The following is a 17,344-nucleotide window of genomic DNA, read 5'->3' on the forward strand; positions in this document are numbered from 1 at the left end:
TCAGAAAAACCTTAAGACATCTCACCTGCGTTTCAGGATCATCTGATCCCAGGCTAGCTGCTCCCAATTTTACAACCTCTGCAAGTTGAGTGATGGTGTTAGCTGATGACTGAGCTGCTTGAGCCAATTTGTCCTGACTTGAGGCAGCACCAGAAACCAACAATTTTGTATCTTCAACTAGGGCTTTTGCTGTTTTCAGAATATTTTCCCTAAAGGAGAAAAAAAAAAAAAAAAAGCAGGGAAGTGAGTAAAAAGGAGAAGAGGAAAAAAACGTCTTTTTCAATGTTATGCTGACTAACATCTTCATAAAAGAGCTGACGTAAGTCATCACACCAGTCATGACAATGTATCACAAGCCAGCTTGCTATTTAAAAACAAATAAATAAAATAACAAGACAATTAAAACGGCAGCATTGTATTTATATAATATTATATACAAGGCAGTTCACTGAAGTTACCTTGTCTTGAAAAGAAATGAGATAGGGAAATCTTGGAACAAAACGTTGCATTTTAACACTGAAGAAAATCAAGCCATGCTGTGAACAAACTAACAGGTGTCAAACGTCCACCTTAACCAGCATACCATATGGAAATGAAAACAGTCATTCTGACAGAGGGAGGCAGCAGCAAGAATGGCCAAAGGAACAAACAACATGACCTTATCAGGGCTCCCCTTCACCACAAACTAAGTTTTGGCACATCAGGCAAACAAACCCACAGCAACATTCAGATTAAAAAAAAAAAACAAAACATTTTGAGTATACACTTCACAAATGACACAAGTTAACTCAGAACTATAATTGTAGCCATATAAAATGTCTACCTGGAAATTATTGGCACCTGCAGAAAAAACCAACAACTTATTTTCTAACTCACTCACTGTAACAAACGGAGAGACTCTCATTCTAGGGTTGTGCTTCAGGTAAGCTTTAAGTTCCAGTATTTGCACCATAAGTAACACACATTATGAAACTAAAAGACTGGTATAGTACAACCATTTAGCCTTCATTTACCTTCAGTAATCTAAACTAACAAATATCCTTATAATTCATAGCTTCAAGGAGAAAACTGTTTGAGGCCAGTCTTCAATATCTACCCATAAAGCAACAAAGAAAACATTAGCCTGGTGAAGTTAAAGAGAACAAGCCCGGACTTTCACTCTGTAGAACAGCAACAAGTAACACACCATCATATCTTGCCTCTTTCTTGAGCAACTAGTAGCGAGTCGGGAAATAAATACAGGCTATCTAACTGCTGTGTTGGCCAGCTAGGTTGCTAAGCAAAAATTCGGTATTGTGTCTGTGAAGCCCTGAGTTTTACTGCAAAGGTAGTCAAGTCAGATGGCATAAATCTCTTAATGTGTTGAAAGACACTGAGATTGTTATATTCCAGTTGCTACTAGAAGGAAAAACTGGCTTCTCTCCCAAAGGAGAAAACATGTGGCATAGCTGTGCCATTTCATTAACTGCTGCTTACATCAGCATTAACCATATGCAGTGTTGAGCAAGAAAAACTAGCAGACAGTCATAAACAGCTGTTGGAAAAAAAAAACATATAGACAAGATTTGTCTTCAATGTCATGGACTGTGATTCTCCCTACTGGGATGACAGTGCATGGTAGTCTATACAATGAAACAGTTTAATCAAAAACAAAAAAAAAGCCAAAATAGTGCTACAGATGTGGTTGTCTGTTGGAAGAGCTCTTGGCAGATGTTCTCCAACTGTTAAAAATACTTTCCTCACAGAAATAACCGAAGTGAGGTTTGCTGTCCTCTACCCATAATCTAATTTTCCTATTTCTCTTCTCACTCCACTGCTTCATTTGACTGCATTCCTGGGAATCTAGAAAGGTAGAAAATTTATCTCCACGTGCCTTTTGCTTCTGCCAGTTCCATTGTTCCCCTGTGCTCGCACTCTTCTGTCTTTTTCAGTTACACTGACCTGTGGTCTGCAAATGATTCGTTGTTTTCAGCATTAAGGGTTCCAGCAGTAGCAAACATGATAGTCGTGTCTAGATCTGCAATTATCCCAGACACAGCACTGGCTGCAGTAATACAGGCTTGCGTGCCTTTGTTTCCTGCTTGAAGGGCAGACAAAACTAAAGAGACCTGGAAATGACAATAAAGGAACAAGGTGGTCAATGAAACGAATCGTTTTTGTCTGATAGGAGTTAACAAACCCTTTTTGTATGATAGGAGTTAAGTTTGCTCTTCAAAATGACTGCAATCAACATTTGAAACTGATCCTGCACAGTTATTTTGCAAACTTTAACAAAACTCTCCTTTTCCTTTCTTGCTTTATGTGTGCATTAGTCACATAGGTTATGTTTTCCACCATAGGAAGCCTGTTACTAGCCTTTGTCATTCATGCTAAGACAGGCTGTCTCTTGATCAGGCATAATACGCAATGAACAAGCAGATCATGAAGGTCTTATCTACATCTGCTCTGAGTATAAACAATGACATTTGGCTATCAATACTATAAGCAGTCGTCTTCCTTATTATCTAAAAGAAGAGAAAAGCTGCCCCTGCTACAATAAATAAGAATTCCGATTATCTTGCAATACTTTGTATTGTCAATAAAGGGCCTGGCTACATTTACTTCAGGGTCACTTTTCCATCTCTCTGGTACTGCTCGGTAATATGATCACGAGGATAAAAAAAATCTCATTGTGATTCAATGTTGTCATACAGACAATAGTAAAGGAGGTGAATTTCTGCTGGCTGATGTTACACAACTGCTGCTGAGCTGAGATCCCTCCTATCCCTTTTTGGTAAATCAACATTTGGCAGAAAACCTGTGAAGAAAATAATGGCTCCATGTCTTGTACTGTAGTCACAGTGCAGTCCTACAGTGCTAAGACATCACTGCCACTCCAGTTCAAACAGTCACTTGAAAACAATCACCATCTGGTAACAAACATCTACATCCAAACGATACTTCAGTCCAAACAAGTGCAACCTACATATGCAAGCTACGCAAGGCATCTGCAGCATGTATTTCCAAAGACCAAGAAAACCCAGGCAAGCTGAAAATGCTAAATGCATGAGAACAGCCCAGTTTTAAAAGCAGAGGACACCGATGAACGAAGAACACGTCCTCAACCAACCTCATCATAACAATTGTTACTACCTACATGGACTTACTGTTTCCAGGGAAGTATCTTGTAAGACACAAGTGGCATCTCATGTCTTGGGGACCAGATTTGGACCACACTCCCTCCAGTATGAGGTTAATGTTTTATTATAAGTTAGAAACAGGACTGAGACTTATCTACTACATGAACTGTACCGAACACTTGAAAGAAAAGAAGGAAAGTAAGAACCTCCAGCAATTCAGTCAATATCATAGTATAATGGGAAGTTTAAAAAAAAATATTTCCTGAACATACACACAACTTGACTGATTTACTCCCTGGTGAAGTCTAGTAGACAAACTCTGGGGCAATACAGATGGATGCCTTACCTTTTCAGTCACAGCACGAGCGCATTCTATCAGCTCCCTTTTGGTGTAACTGTCTGTAGGACAAATCTGGAGAGCACCAGCTTTTTGCACAAGAAAAATACAGCCATGACCAAGTTCTTGCACCCGAGTCTTGATCTGGAACCCTATCTACATGATAAAGGAGGTACAGGGTAGAAGGGAGCAAGAGCAAAGTAAGTAAATGTCATGCTGGTACACTGTGTCAACACAAATGGAAACATGTTCACTCTGGTGATTCCTTATTACCAAACTTCTGCCCATCACTATATTTTTGGCAGAGATTGGACTGATTTATTGTCATCTACTCACATAGCCCCTACAAAAGGCTTACTGATAAAACTGGAGAGCTAGTGAACCAGACCCTGGGAAAGAGAACACATCTGTAAACCTAAATTGGTGAGCATAAGACATTTATCCAAGCCAAGAGTATTTAACTCAAGCACACAAAACTTCACCAAGAAGTCTGCATGCATTTGAGTAATGCTATTTAATCTCCCAAAATCAAAAAGCAAAAAGAAGTTGTTGTCAGCAGGAGCTGTCTTAAACGTATTTATGATGGGTAAAAAGTAAACATTTGCTCTACACTGTTGAAATTGGGTTGAAGAATACATGACTTGATTCATTCGTTTTTGAATCTCGCACAGATTCTCATCTCTCCAGAAGTAACTATGTCCATATGCGATATTGAAAACTGAGATACTTCTGATTTATTAATAATTATATAGCATAAGGTGTGGTGTCCCTGACTGGAAATGTGTGCTAGTTCTAGCACCTGCAAGTACTGAGGCATATAATTTTGTATTTGGATTAATATGTAAGCAGGACTCACAGCCATTAGTATCACAAATGAAATTATTTCTACTTCAGGCAAAAAGTAACGTGCAATGGTCATTCAATTTAACAATATAAAGCTGAATGCAAGACATTGCTTTTCATTTAGCCACTGATCATGAAGCACTCAAGTAGTCTCTCAGTGGTGAAACCTAATTACAAAGTCAAAATCTCTGTGGAGATCTTTTATCTAGATAACCTGATACATCTCATGATGCTAAGATACCCTCTTACCCCATCTCAACCAAGTTCTTCTATGCTCCATAACCAGAGGAATTCAATGAAAAGAAGAGAAAAATTTATTTTTGCTCACAGAATATGCAGCACCTACTATAGCTGGTTAATCCAATTGAGGCAAATAGTAAGCGTGAGGAGCTTAATACCATGTAAGGAAGCCAATCCTCCAACATTGTTTTCTGATTCTAAGGTACGAAAGATGCCTGGCAGTAAAAGACAACTGTGCTCCTACTGTGTCCACACCCTGCTGTCAAGATGCTATACTTGAAAATAAGTACAGGAAGTACATTTTTCCAAGTATAACAGGAAGTTATATTTGAAATCTCTTACAGGCAAGATAAATAAACATATTTGTAATTCATCAGATCCTATGAGATAAAGAAAAACTGTATAGTAAATAAGAGCTTTCTCTGTGTTTGCAAGTTGTCTGTAAGTGATATCCTCAAGTGATTTGGAGAATTCTGACCTGATCTACAGGATTGTTAACTATAATCACAAGCTGTTGATTTTTGAAGCTGGATAGAGGTTTTCACTGAAGATTTCTATTCTTGCATCTTACACCACTTTCTTACAACAAATTGAAATGTTATTCCTTTTGCATAATCCCTAATGCTTGTTAAACATCTGCTGATTCATAGCTCTACTAATAGAAAACTTATTCCCTACAGTAAAAGAATACCCATGTTGACGCCACTGTGTGCACAGAATAGAGAGGTCTAAAAGCTGCAGACCTCCTCTGGTTCAGCTGTAGCTGCAGCCATTCGGCCCTGGAGAGCCAAATGCCCATAGTCATTGGTCATTTGTGATGCAAGTCCTCCCAACTCTTCCGGGTTAGTAACCGACTTAGTCATCTGAAAAAAGAACACAAGCAAGAGAGAAAGAAAAATGACAGGCATGAGAATAATTTGTTAATACACTCCAGTTTAGAAGCACACTCATTTGTTTGGCCACACTGATGAAACAGGGAAAAATGCTTGAAGTATAAGGGAGTTGTCTTCCAGCAATAATTCCGTGAGGAAACCCAAGCGAGCATGCTTTATTAGAGTCACAGTAACCAGGCACTCGCAGAACATCCGGAGTAATCAAAGAGCAGCAGTTAGATCTGGTAATTCACCCTTTGACATAGCAGGGCAATAGGCCAGCTACACAGTTATTCACACTGAATAGTGATGTGGGTTTTGCCTTTCAGAGCCACCTTATGTTGGCAAAAGTGAAGTAGCCTATATCAGCCTCAGCCCGTGTGGCATAGGAGCATAAAAATGGAGAAAGTCCCAGAATCAATGCAAAACGTGTCTAAGACAGGAGAAAGAGTACAAAGAAATAGCCGCATATGCAGAATGCCATGGTACAGCATCAGTATAAAAGATGGAGCATCTCTCTAGAAAAAAACCTACCTTTTAACAAAACTATTTCTTCTTTCTCCAATTTATGTTAGCAAAAGCCATGAAATTCCATCCTTGGGGCAAAACTAGTTTTAGACAAATTCCTACTATTAACAAATAAGCTGTCACGTCATAGAGAGCAGTAATATCAACATTTCTGGACTGCAAAACCAAACAATTTCTTAAAAATCATCTCCACAGGAAATTCTTGCAAACATACACTAATAATCCGCCATCTCTCTTAAAAACAAACGAGGTATTCTTCAAAACTAAAAACATTTTATCATAAACAGTATAGTGAAACAAACAGTTTCAAATAAAGTTTTTTTTGTTCTGTTTTTAAACCCAGATAAATCTCACAAATGAATGAAAAAACAATTTAACATCTTGAACTGCATTCATAAGTATTACAGTGATCTGAAAAAACTGATGTTATTTCATGGGCTAAGTTAAATTACAGCACACACTGTGAAAGGGTAACCTGCAGTCATCAATAAACCTAGGGCTGTATTTCAGTAACAAATAATCAGACTGACTAAAATGAATATAAAAATATTTTCCCTGTATTTCTAATAGAAAACAAACTAAATAGAAGTATCTTTGTACAACAGCTGCAACACAATACAGAGACCCAACACTCCTCTTCTAAAGAGCAACCTTACCAGTACACCAGTAAGGTCCACAAGTGGATTTAACAAAATCATGGCTTCTTTTATAGAATTATTGCTAAATAGACAAGATTATTGGGAAACAGCATTACACAGAGTTACTCAACAGCATGTAAAGAGTTCCATGATGTTTATGTACACAAAAGAGCTTTTACTCAGGTCTAGCCAAATTTCTTACCATTTCCTGTGCTGTAACAGCAATGGCTTTAGAGTATTTCACCACAGTGGTCTGATAATCAACAAATGTTCCCTTGGGATCCACAGGTGTGCCTTCATCCAGCTGCAGGAATGTGGAAGTTATGGAAAAAGTAAAAACCTCATAATAGATAGCAACTTCCTATATAATATTGAAATTATCTATGTATTTTTAACAATCTCGCTCTTTCCAAATATGCAAATAAAGACAATGCACCAGGGAGATATATATATATATATATATATATATATATATATGGAAATTTAGAAAATGCTTTATCCTATTTTGTGGAAATGAAATAGAGCCTGGTTAAAGGAGTTTTCAAGTGGAAGGCCAACTTTCCATGCAAGTTCATACCAACTTTTGTTGTTCTCCACTAATGCAGAAATGAATGTGTGAAGGCTAGATTTATTCATGAGAAAAAAATATTTTAGATTCCCAGTTCTGCACCCCTTTAGAACAAAAAAAGAAAAAAAGCTCACTTTTTTGGTTCAGCTTATTTACATGTTACAATTGCAATGTTCCAGTATGACACCTTTCAAAAGACAGCAAGACACCTCAGGCTTTGCCACTTTTCCCCACAGGCACTAGTCTGCTTCAAGGCTGGACGCTAATCATTTAAAACACTAACTTAAAAGATAAATAAGAAAAGGAGGACAATTAGAAATATAGCTGACCTATACTTATGACCTTTTTTTTCACTATCAGCATAGTGCTAGACAAAAGCATTCCAAAACAATTCTAGTAATCAATTACTACCTAGTTCAGTAACGTGAACACCATCCCACATCTCAGTTTGAAAAATAGCACGTATCGTGAAGTCAAACAACCACTGAATTGTTTGTTGTTGCATATCAGTTACCACATAACACTGAGATGAATTAGCTGTAACTTCTCCAAAACCCTACATTGTGGATCTGCTTTAAGTGCCAGGGAAAAAAGGGTGCTCTTTACTTCTCTCCTCACCTTGCTCATTGCCTCTGCTATTGAGTCTACCATGCCTCCAACCATGCCTACTTCGCTAGCAGCTTCATTTAAGGTAACCATAATATCATCCACAGCCTCTTTCATCAGTTGAGCTGCCTCAGTGATTGCATCATGTGTATGTGATGCCTGTAACAAAGAGAACAAGATAAAAATCAACATTCTGTAAGAGAAAGACAACAAAAAAGCCTGTATGATTTAAAAATAAACAAAACTTGAAATATGTGAAAATCTTATCTTAATACAAAGACTCTAATAAAATAAGTTGGTAGAACCTGTTGTATAAGGGTCGCACTGATCGCACCAGGTGTCTTGGAAACACATGCTCTACTGGGGGAATGTGCCCACTTTATAAAAGGTGGGCTGCACATACCATATGTCTTGGAAGCACACACTACACCTAATTTGTAAGTATCCTAAGGCGCGTATAATTTATTAGTATCATAAGGCACACTGTGTGTGGCTGCTCTATAAGGGACTGCACGCAGTGCTCCCAGTATCTTGGAGGCACCTGCTGAGCCTGCTGTATTAGAGTCATGCGCTGAGCGCCTAGTCTCTTGAGGCACAGTGCGCACACCCACTCTATTAGGGGCATACACAGTGCCCTGGAGGTGGTGTGCTGCACCCACTCTAACAGAGGCATGTACAATGCACCCATTGTCTTGGAGTCATGGGCTGCACCCACTTTGGAAGGGGTGGGTGCAGCATGCCCACTGTCTGCCCCCAATAAAGCAGGCATATGTGGCCCTTACAATTCAGGCACATGTAGGCCTAAAGACACTGGACACTCTTCACATGCCCCTTACAGAGTAGGTGCACACACCCATTTCAAGGACACCTGCCTGCTGCGCACAACCCTAATACAGTAGATGTGCTGTGCCCACCCCTTACTGAGCAGGTGCACAAGTGCCTCAAGACACAGGGCACACTGTGCCTGACCCTTAGTGAGCAGGTACACACTTGCTTCAAAGCACTTGGTGGGCGGATCTTTTCATTTATCCCATCTCTGTCCAAGTGTATTCCAAACCCCATTTTTAACATCCCTACCATCCATGACTGTACCACAGTCTATGTCTCCATAGTAGTATTACAGCACCAACTTATTGACAATTTCACCTTGTCATGCCCACTTCTTTGGCTGCATCACTGCAGGATGCATTTCACCCTTCTTCCTCTCGTGATTTGCTTGTTACGCACAGTGACTATACCTTGGGATTTCCTCCTCCTTCCTTAGCTGCATACAACATCTGTAAGGCAGATTCTGCAAGTGTCTTGCTCTGGTCCAACACTGTCATCTGTTGCTGATGATCGAGAGTTTTGGATGCCACACCAACTGCAGCTAAAACCAGGGGTTCAAAGTAACTTGCCAGCTGTGTAACCTAGGAAAGCCAAAATAATCTTTTAACTCCATTTCAAAACTAAGATGAAGAATGGTACTCTTTAACTAACATACATTTATAAAATGTAGGACTGTACCTTGTGCCCAAGCTGAGCTGCTTCTCCCCGTGCTGCGGTAGCTATAGGATCAATTAGGTGGCCAATTTCCTGAACAACTGATGTTAGCTGCTCCTGTAGAGCCTAATACAAAGAGAAGTTGTCAGTTACTGTTACAGTTGTTCACTTATCAAGTCATACTGTACCATAACAATCAGACTGACCAACTGAAATATTTCCAACTGTTAAATGACCAACTACACCACAACACAGAAATCCACGCTGTCCATTTGATTTCCATGATCATTTCTTCTCCTTTATCCTTCAAAATATGAAAACACTGAGATAGGCCATGCTGCTCTTTAGATTGCTACGGCAGGTCTAGGGAGGGAAGGGAAAGATGGCTGCCTCCTACTCCAGCTGATAGTAGCAAAACATCTGCCATTTATCATTGCAATGTGACCGCCCCCCCCCCCCCCCCCCCAAACAAGCAAAGCAAACAAATAAAACACCTATTCTTGCCCTGCAAAGGGTTAATACTGCTGCAGTAATCAGGAAAAAACAGCAGGAGCTCCCATTTAAATATGGAGACATTTTTCAAAGCAAACAATACAGCACAAGAGCTCTGCTGTAGACTTTGAAACCAGCAGCTGAAATTCATCAGTAGTGAAAGACAAAGGTGACATCTCAGAGATGTGGACTGATCCCCGAATACACTCTGTGGGACAGAATTCTAAGCACATACTAGTGGGTTCCCTAAGACAAACACTGGCTTTCAAAGTTTCAAAAGCGGATCGTGTCTTGGCAGCCAGGATTTAGCTCATTCTCATGCAAGGCAGGAGAAAAATACTATTTTTCCATTTAGTTATATTTCTATATTACTTTGTAATTAACTTGCTATTCTAAGTACTATTTCCATTCAAAATGACAGCTGAGATGACTTGATTATTTCAATTAAAAATATACCTATGAAATATTTCCTGTAATAGCTTATTTTATACAGCTTCATTTAGTCTGAAAGGTTTCTAGTATGCAGCATTACAGCCCAAAAAGACCACTGGAAAACACAAACAGATGTAATTTCAGGAAGCAACAGTACAATATGACACCTTGAGGGGAAAAATCTTTTCAATGAGAACATATCAACATTGGTTAAGGAATTCAGTTACTTAATGACAAAACACACATTAATAAGAAGGACATTGAAATTTAAATCACTGCACTTCTAGCAATAGATTCATTTCATAAACATCCTGACTTCCACAAAGCCAGACACCATAGAAACATTAACTAGCGCTCATATCACCAATGGAAACGAAAGCAATACACGGGTGGTTCTTAAAAATAACTACTTTCACCAGTACTGGTGATTCTGTTACCTTCCCAGAAGCAAAGCACTTCAGCTAGCATGTGATTTTACCTAGAAAGATTCTACTAAGAAAAATCCTTCGCTCAGGCTCATTCAGCTCATTCTGCTGAGTGCTCAGCTTTATATGTTCAAACGCAAAGGAAAGAAGCAGGGTGAGCGAGGCTGCTCAGTGCTCCTCCGTTACTGTGCTATCTCCCTTACCTCCACTGATATGTCATCTCTGGTGGCCAGACTCTGACTGACAGCTGCAAGTGAGGCCTGCTCAATGTCTCTGATGCACCTGTTGATCCCATCAATAGAGTAATCACATTCGCGCTGGCCTGGGGCCTTATCCCTGAAAGACAGCAATAGTAATTTGAGCAGGATGGGAAGGAGGCAGGCTCTACCATGAATGCACACCAGCACACTTCATTAACTGATGATACATAAAGCACATGGGAGGAGGACAACAAGGACCTAAGTGAGCTTTGTAGAACTGACAAGATTTGATTTATGTACCAAGTACTCCAAACGCTTTGCAAAAATCAGTACAAGGGCTGGAGACACAAGGGAGCATGGAAGGAAATATTCCTCGTTACACAGAAATAAGTGAGCTGCCTCAGAAGAGAAGGGAAAGCTCAACCTCCTCACTATGATCAGAGGATTAGCCCAATCAGGTCAACATGAAAACGCAACAGACACTTGGGAACAGGCAAATGGAAAAAATATTCCAATTTCTGCACAGTGCAACTGTCTCAGAAAATAATTCCTTGGTCATTATCTTTTAAACTCAGTCCCAAGTATCTCTTAATGAAAATTAGTTTTGAAGTACTTTGTCCTGATGTGCAGTTTGCTATATCAGTATAATCATTACCAGAAAATAATTCAACCGTAACACTCCCTAGTGCACTACATTCATGCAATTTAGACTTGATATTGAGAGGTTGAGGACAGAGTACGCTCCTAATGAGTTCAAAATTTGTCTGCAATAAATGGATAGAAAGGTTTAGTTCAAATATTAAAAGATGTTCACACTTGGTGATGACATTCTTACAACTAAACCAAAAAGACTATAGTAAAGAATAGATAGAAGAGAGAATTTATTTACTATCTGACCTGCCCACAAAAACTAGTTTTCCACACGGCCCATGTAGGTAAGCAGTCTGGATGGAAATAATACTAGCTAAATTTGTTACTCCACAGCATTTCCTCTTACATTTGATTTACACTGAATCAGAGCTGGAACTGGAGAAGGAGAACAGAATAGAAACAAAATATCAACCCCATGCTGCACAGTGCTGCAGTCATCAGTTACGATTAAACAGCCAGCATGACTGGAGAGATTTCATGCACCGCAGAACAAGTAATTTCCATTAGCGAAGAATACCACAGCACCATGGGCTGTACAGTGTTAGTTTATTTTCCCTTTATTGGAACAGCTGAATTAGCATGGATCTGGACACAAATGTACTTACTACAGAAGACATACCTGATAGAGGTGATAAGACTCTTAATAGAATCTGAGACAGTATGGGAATGACCAGCTAGTACAGACCACGTAGGGGGGTCTTTTGGATTGATAGCTAAAGAACGAGCAGTCTTGATCAACAAAGATGAGCTCTCCAACATCGTTTTAGCAGAAATTAGAATTGGCTCCTGTGCCCGTGATCCCTGTGGTCAGAAAGGTGCAAGATAAAGAACATTTATATCACTATTTGAGTTTGTACACGCATTCTGCTACTAAAAATAGGTTTAATTAAAAGCAGTGAAATGACATTATTGTTTCTTGTATAGTACTACAATATTTACTAATAATCAATATGCAAATTGTAGTAAAGTCACTGCCATTTAATTGTTTTCTCTGTAACATAATTCAGAAAACAGTGTATAAGTTTGTAAAGGCACCATCCGGCTGATAAACAGGACAAAACAGACACTTGTAAACTACAGATTTAACAAACCTTTTGTCACAAAAAGTGTAAGATCCAAACAAGTGTGCTCTTTTCAAAGGAATTACTCTGACTACAACACTTATTGGATCATCATTTTCATATCTATTTTAACTCCAGTAACCTGGTAAACCCAAGGACCACAGACCTGGGAGGTAGGCTTAAATTTCAGTTACAGCCCCACAATTTTGAAGATGCAACAGCTACTGCATCATCTAATATTGCCAGCTAGAACTGAGCTTGCCAAAAGCAGGAAGCAGCAGTTGTAAAGGCAGTAACAATACTTGATCTCTACACTTCTAAGCTTTTATGAAGCTGGATGGATTTTTCCCCCCTTAAACTTTTATTAGTTACTTTAAATACTAATCTGTTGTAGTTACACGGATTGACGACAAAACTGGGGAAAAATACAGGTGACCTGTGAAAAGTTATTCTTTGCAAAGAAACTTCTTGTCATCATAACTCTGCATCATGTTTGGAGGGGAGAAAGCACAGTGACATCCATTCAGTCCTTTTCAGGACGAATTAGACGCTGTGTGTTAAAGCTGTTCTTGAGGGAAAAAGGGAGATTTATTACTTTCTCACATGCAAGAATCCAGCTAACAAGATAAGCAAGTCACTTGTACCATATAACTTTACTAACAGGAGATAGCCAGTGCTTGCTGGAGCATAACTAGTATTATCTTACTGGTAGAAAAGTCAAGATCAGAGGATAAGTGAAAGACTGCAGAATGTCTTATGAACACTCAGGAGCACAGCCACATTCCACGGCCAAGTCTCTACACCCGCTTCATGTCTCCCACCAGAGGATTAATTCAACGTTTTCAACTTTTTCAGGACTGAAGTGCAAAATCCTGCCTACCTCAGTGCTGATCTGTGCTGGTATGCTGACAAATTCTGGATTTGAAGCAAACGCTGTCAGATTTTCCACAGCCTCTATCAAAGGTGCAGTAGCAATTCTGCACTTGTTGCGATTCTCTTCAGAGAAATCACCATCCAGGGCCTGGAAATTAAATCACGATTGAGCTCTATGTGAAAGGGTTTCCTTGTGAAATTGAATGAAGATGGTTTAATTCCTCAGAGGTTTAAACTGTTGTGTTTATGACATCTGAAAACTGAAACTTCTTCCAGAAACAAAACTGAGGCAAAGAATGTGATTCTTTAAACTTTTTTTTTCAAACTTAGCTGATTATTGACCCTAAACTTGACACAGCTGCTTTACTTCACAAGACTGAATAAATGCTTTAAATCATTGCACTCAGATGACTCTCACAAATCATGTCTCAGTACACCTCATGCTCCAACAGGTAGAAATGGCTAACAAGTTAGTACTCTAGTACAGCTTTTCTTTTTTAAAGCAAACTATGAATTTATTGCTCTCATTTTCACATGAATGAACTAACCTCTTTCATAATCCCACAGAAATATTTCAAAACGAAGGACCTTCTGTGTAACTTTCCAGTCTTAAGAAGATAGCTATTTTTATAAGAATTTCAGTAGTGTACCAGCTAATGGCTTCCAGAGGAAGGACTAAGATTCATTAGTCCTCTATGCCTTAACAAGTATTATTTTTGCTTATAAAAAGTAAAGCTACTCCCTGCCAAAACGCAGGCAACTATCTGCAAAACACAATATTACCATTAACAAAAGACTATTAAACAGCAGCAACATAAACTGCTTCTGTTCGGTTCCAAGTACTACTATTATGTTACTTTTTGTTTGTTTAATTAATGATACAGCTGTCAAATACCTCCAAAAGGCTCTGGATATCGAGTAATTTAACACCATTAAAAACCTTCACATTCACTTGTTCACAAACTATTCTGATGGTGCAAGCTCATTCAGTATATCAATACAGAGGCATCACATCTCATAGTGAATGAGCCAGCCGCCTTTTCTAACATTAACGTCGTCTAGATCTATCTATTTTGACTATGGCACAGTTATACCACTGGTCATATTTTGCAGGCCAGACCTTCAAAAATGTAATTAATAATTTCTTAAAGCACACATATCACAGAAGTTTAAGCGATACCACTGTTCTGATTCAGGGGGAAAAATGCAGCATGATTAAGCAGCACATGTACCTTGATAGTCTTAACCAGGTTAGCTGTGCTGTTTGCAACTTCCTTGGCAGACTGCACAAAGTGTCTCTTGGCAACAGGATTTGCTGTCTTTGATGAAGCAATGCGACAGGCATTGCACAGAGCAGAAGTATGTTTGGCCACAATTGTGGCAGCTGACAATACCTGTAAAAACACACAGCACAGAAGAAGGAGACTGTCAGAGCACCAGGACGGTTACTACATCCTAGCTCTGCAAAGTTGTGGTCAAAGCCAGGCAACAATTTTAAAACAGAACTCCTTTGCTTGGTCACAAATTGAACTCATGTGTCCTAGCAATGCTAGGCTCAATGCAATCCTTCAGTTACCTGCGATGGGCTGCTTGCTGGATCAACTAAGTTCTGGCAAGCCATTTGGATCGCTTGATTGGCTCTGGCAAACTGAATTGGGTCAACAAGACCCTGCTGACCTGCCTGACTGTTGGGATCTGAAATGCCAACCAAGTAAGCAGCCTAGAAATGGAGAAAGAAAGAAAAGACAAACGATGAAACATGGCTAAATCCACCTTGTTCTTTTCTGATAAGCTTGCCAAATGTCATTGCATTTGGTAGTCAGCAATCATCCAGAAATCATACTGTGAAGTATTAGTAACATTATTTTTAGTAATACATCTCCACAAACCTCTGAAACCAAGACACCTCAGCCATTGCACTTCTGAAATTTAATTAGCCAAAACAAAATCATCCCGTTTGCTTAGGCAACTAGTCTTCCTGTAAAGCAAACAAATGCCTCTCCTAACTCCTCCTTACTGACGTCAGATCACCACAGCAAATGAACTACTACTACTAAGTAGCTGACTGTCACATCTGCAGGTGAGCGTCTTGAGCTTCAGTGAGACCATCATATCTGCAGGTGATGGTCTCACTGCAGCTCAAGACGTCTTCTGGCCAAACTTATTTTCTTTCTTCCACAATATAAGATTGTTTCATGCCTCTGAACAAAGACCTTTTGTCTGGATTGGCAAAACAGTGTTGGAAGACTGCTTGATGAATTTCCATTACAGATACAGTATTTGTCAGCTCCACATGCTGGTAAGGCAACCCAGGGTTAGATTTGGAGAAGATTAAGTTCAGAATGAGATTCTGTACTGGGGAAATCAAAAAGCAGTTTCCAGATGCAAAGCATAATCTTCCACAGCCAGATGCTTCACTGAAAAGGTTGTATGGGCTTGAAGCACAAGTGAGAGAATCTCATGAGTACAAGTCAACCAGTTACCAGATCAAACCACAGTGACCTTGTCTTGACTCTAATTGTTGTGATAGCTTAAGATATTTGGTTATTGAGAAAGTAAAGAGCTAGAAGGCAGATTGCTTATTATCTGAAATGCAGTCTCAAATTAGGAGTGTAAACTAAAACAAAGCTGTATCATTTATTTTTACTGCAGCTTGATTTTGTGTGCTTCTCTATGATGTAATATGAGCTGCAAACATGTATTCTATAGACTGCAGCTTTGACATTTGCTTTACCCTCAGGAAAACTTACCTTCTTGATGTCACTTCCTTTCTTTATAAAAATTTGCATGTTATTGTACTCTGTTACTCCTGCAACATACAGCAGCATATTCACAATTTATGTGTATCCTACACAGAGCGCACTGCGTAGTACAAGGTCATTATTTGGCCCAAATGAAAAAAAAACTCAGAATTACACAGGTATAACGTAATATTTTTTAAAAAAATACATACATTTGCTTCACAGACTTCAATAGCTTACCTGAGCTGCTGCCTCTGTGAGGCCACAAAGAGCCTTGGATGCAACTCCAACACATTCTCCAAAGACTAAAAGATCCCCAGTTTTTGCATTCTGGGAAATGCCTGCCATTGATTCTCCAAGAACCTTGGAAATTAAAAAAACAATGTAAACTTCCAATATGCTTCCCTACCAGTAAAAGGCAAGTGATTTCTGGCCATGAACCTGTTCAGGCTCATGAAAGTGCTTGACCTGGCTTCCAGAAATTTTAGCTAGTTAACAAGCTCGTAGATTTGAGCACATTCCTTTGTGTGGCATGAGGGATAAGACATACAGATCAGCACTGGATTTACAGGGCCAAGAACTAACACTATTATAGCTCAATTGACTATGAGGGTACAGAAATAACACGCATTACTTTTTCTACCATACAGTATTTGTCACAGGTAGCCTGGCTCTAGGTATGTTTCATGGATTTCAGAACATGGCAACCAAACCAGCAACTGCTTTCATACATCTTGGATCTTCTTTGCCCCCAAACTCACTGAAGTTCACTGGAGATCAAGTTGTATCTAATCTGCTGGAACCATCCAGATATCAGAACGCACATTAACTCTCAAAGAATCTCTCACCAAATTCAGCTTATGTTCGTTTTAAAATTCAAAGTAAGTTCTGACTACAGTAGAGCACTAGAACAAGATGACGTGCACATTCCCAACCCCTTAAGCATTCTGTTTTTCTTTTACAGAGCAAAGAATTTGAGAAAATCCCAACACATCAAGTAATAAGGACACCAAAGCAAAGCTTCAAAGCAAGATGTATGACATGGTATGCTCAAAAAGAACTTCAGAGATTTCATACAGATCTTCTTGTGTGCTGGAATATCTGGACTGCTCAGACATTTCACTAAGCTGTTTCACACAGAACAATACCATGGTATTTCATTGCCAAGGCTCCCATTTACACTTTGGGCATTTCTAACATAGCTGCAGTCAAAACATATCATCGTGCATGATAGAC

The 17,344-nt window shown here is 39.2% G+C and overlaps 1 protein-coding gene across 1 annotated transcript in view; it reads right to left on the reverse strand.

Moving 5' to 3' along the window:
- TLN2 (talin 2) overlaps positions 1-17,344 on the reverse strand; it is a 228,549-nt gene that overhangs the window by 87,651 nt on the left and 123,554 nt on the right. The window contains exons 35-48 of the mRNA XM_048081274.2: positions 16,349-16,471; positions 14,944-15,087; positions 14,600-14,761; positions 13,375-13,515; positions 12,053-12,234; positions 10,786-10,918; positions 9,258-9,359; positions 8,990-9,160; positions 7,764-7,910; positions 6,780-6,881; positions 5,283-5,402; positions 3,466-3,612; positions 1,942-2,108; positions 26-209 (exon numbers count right to left, since the gene is read on the reverse strand). Coding sequence (XP_047937231.2) covers positions 26-209; positions 1,942-2,108; positions 3,466-3,612; positions 5,283-5,402; positions 6,780-6,881; positions 7,764-7,910; positions 8,990-9,160; positions 9,258-9,359; positions 10,786-10,918; positions 12,053-12,234; positions 13,375-13,515; positions 14,600-14,761; positions 14,944-15,087; positions 16,349-16,471 — 2,025 coding nt within the window. The remainder of the gene's footprint in view (positions 1-25; positions 210-1,941; positions 2,109-3,465; positions 3,613-5,282; positions 5,403-6,779; positions 6,882-7,763; positions 7,911-8,989; positions 9,161-9,257; positions 9,360-10,785; positions 10,919-12,052; positions 12,235-13,374; positions 13,516-14,599; positions 14,762-14,943; positions 15,088-16,348; positions 16,472-17,344) is intronic.

The sequence above is a fragment of the Anser cygnoides genome, chromosome 11, assembly GCF_040182565.1.
Source record: "Anser cygnoides isolate HZ-2024a breed goose chromosome 11, Taihu_goose_T2T_genome, whole genome shotgun sequence".
NCBI classification, from domain to species: domain Eukaryota; kingdom Metazoa; phylum Chordata; class Aves; order Anseriformes; family Anatidae; genus Anser; species Anser cygnoides.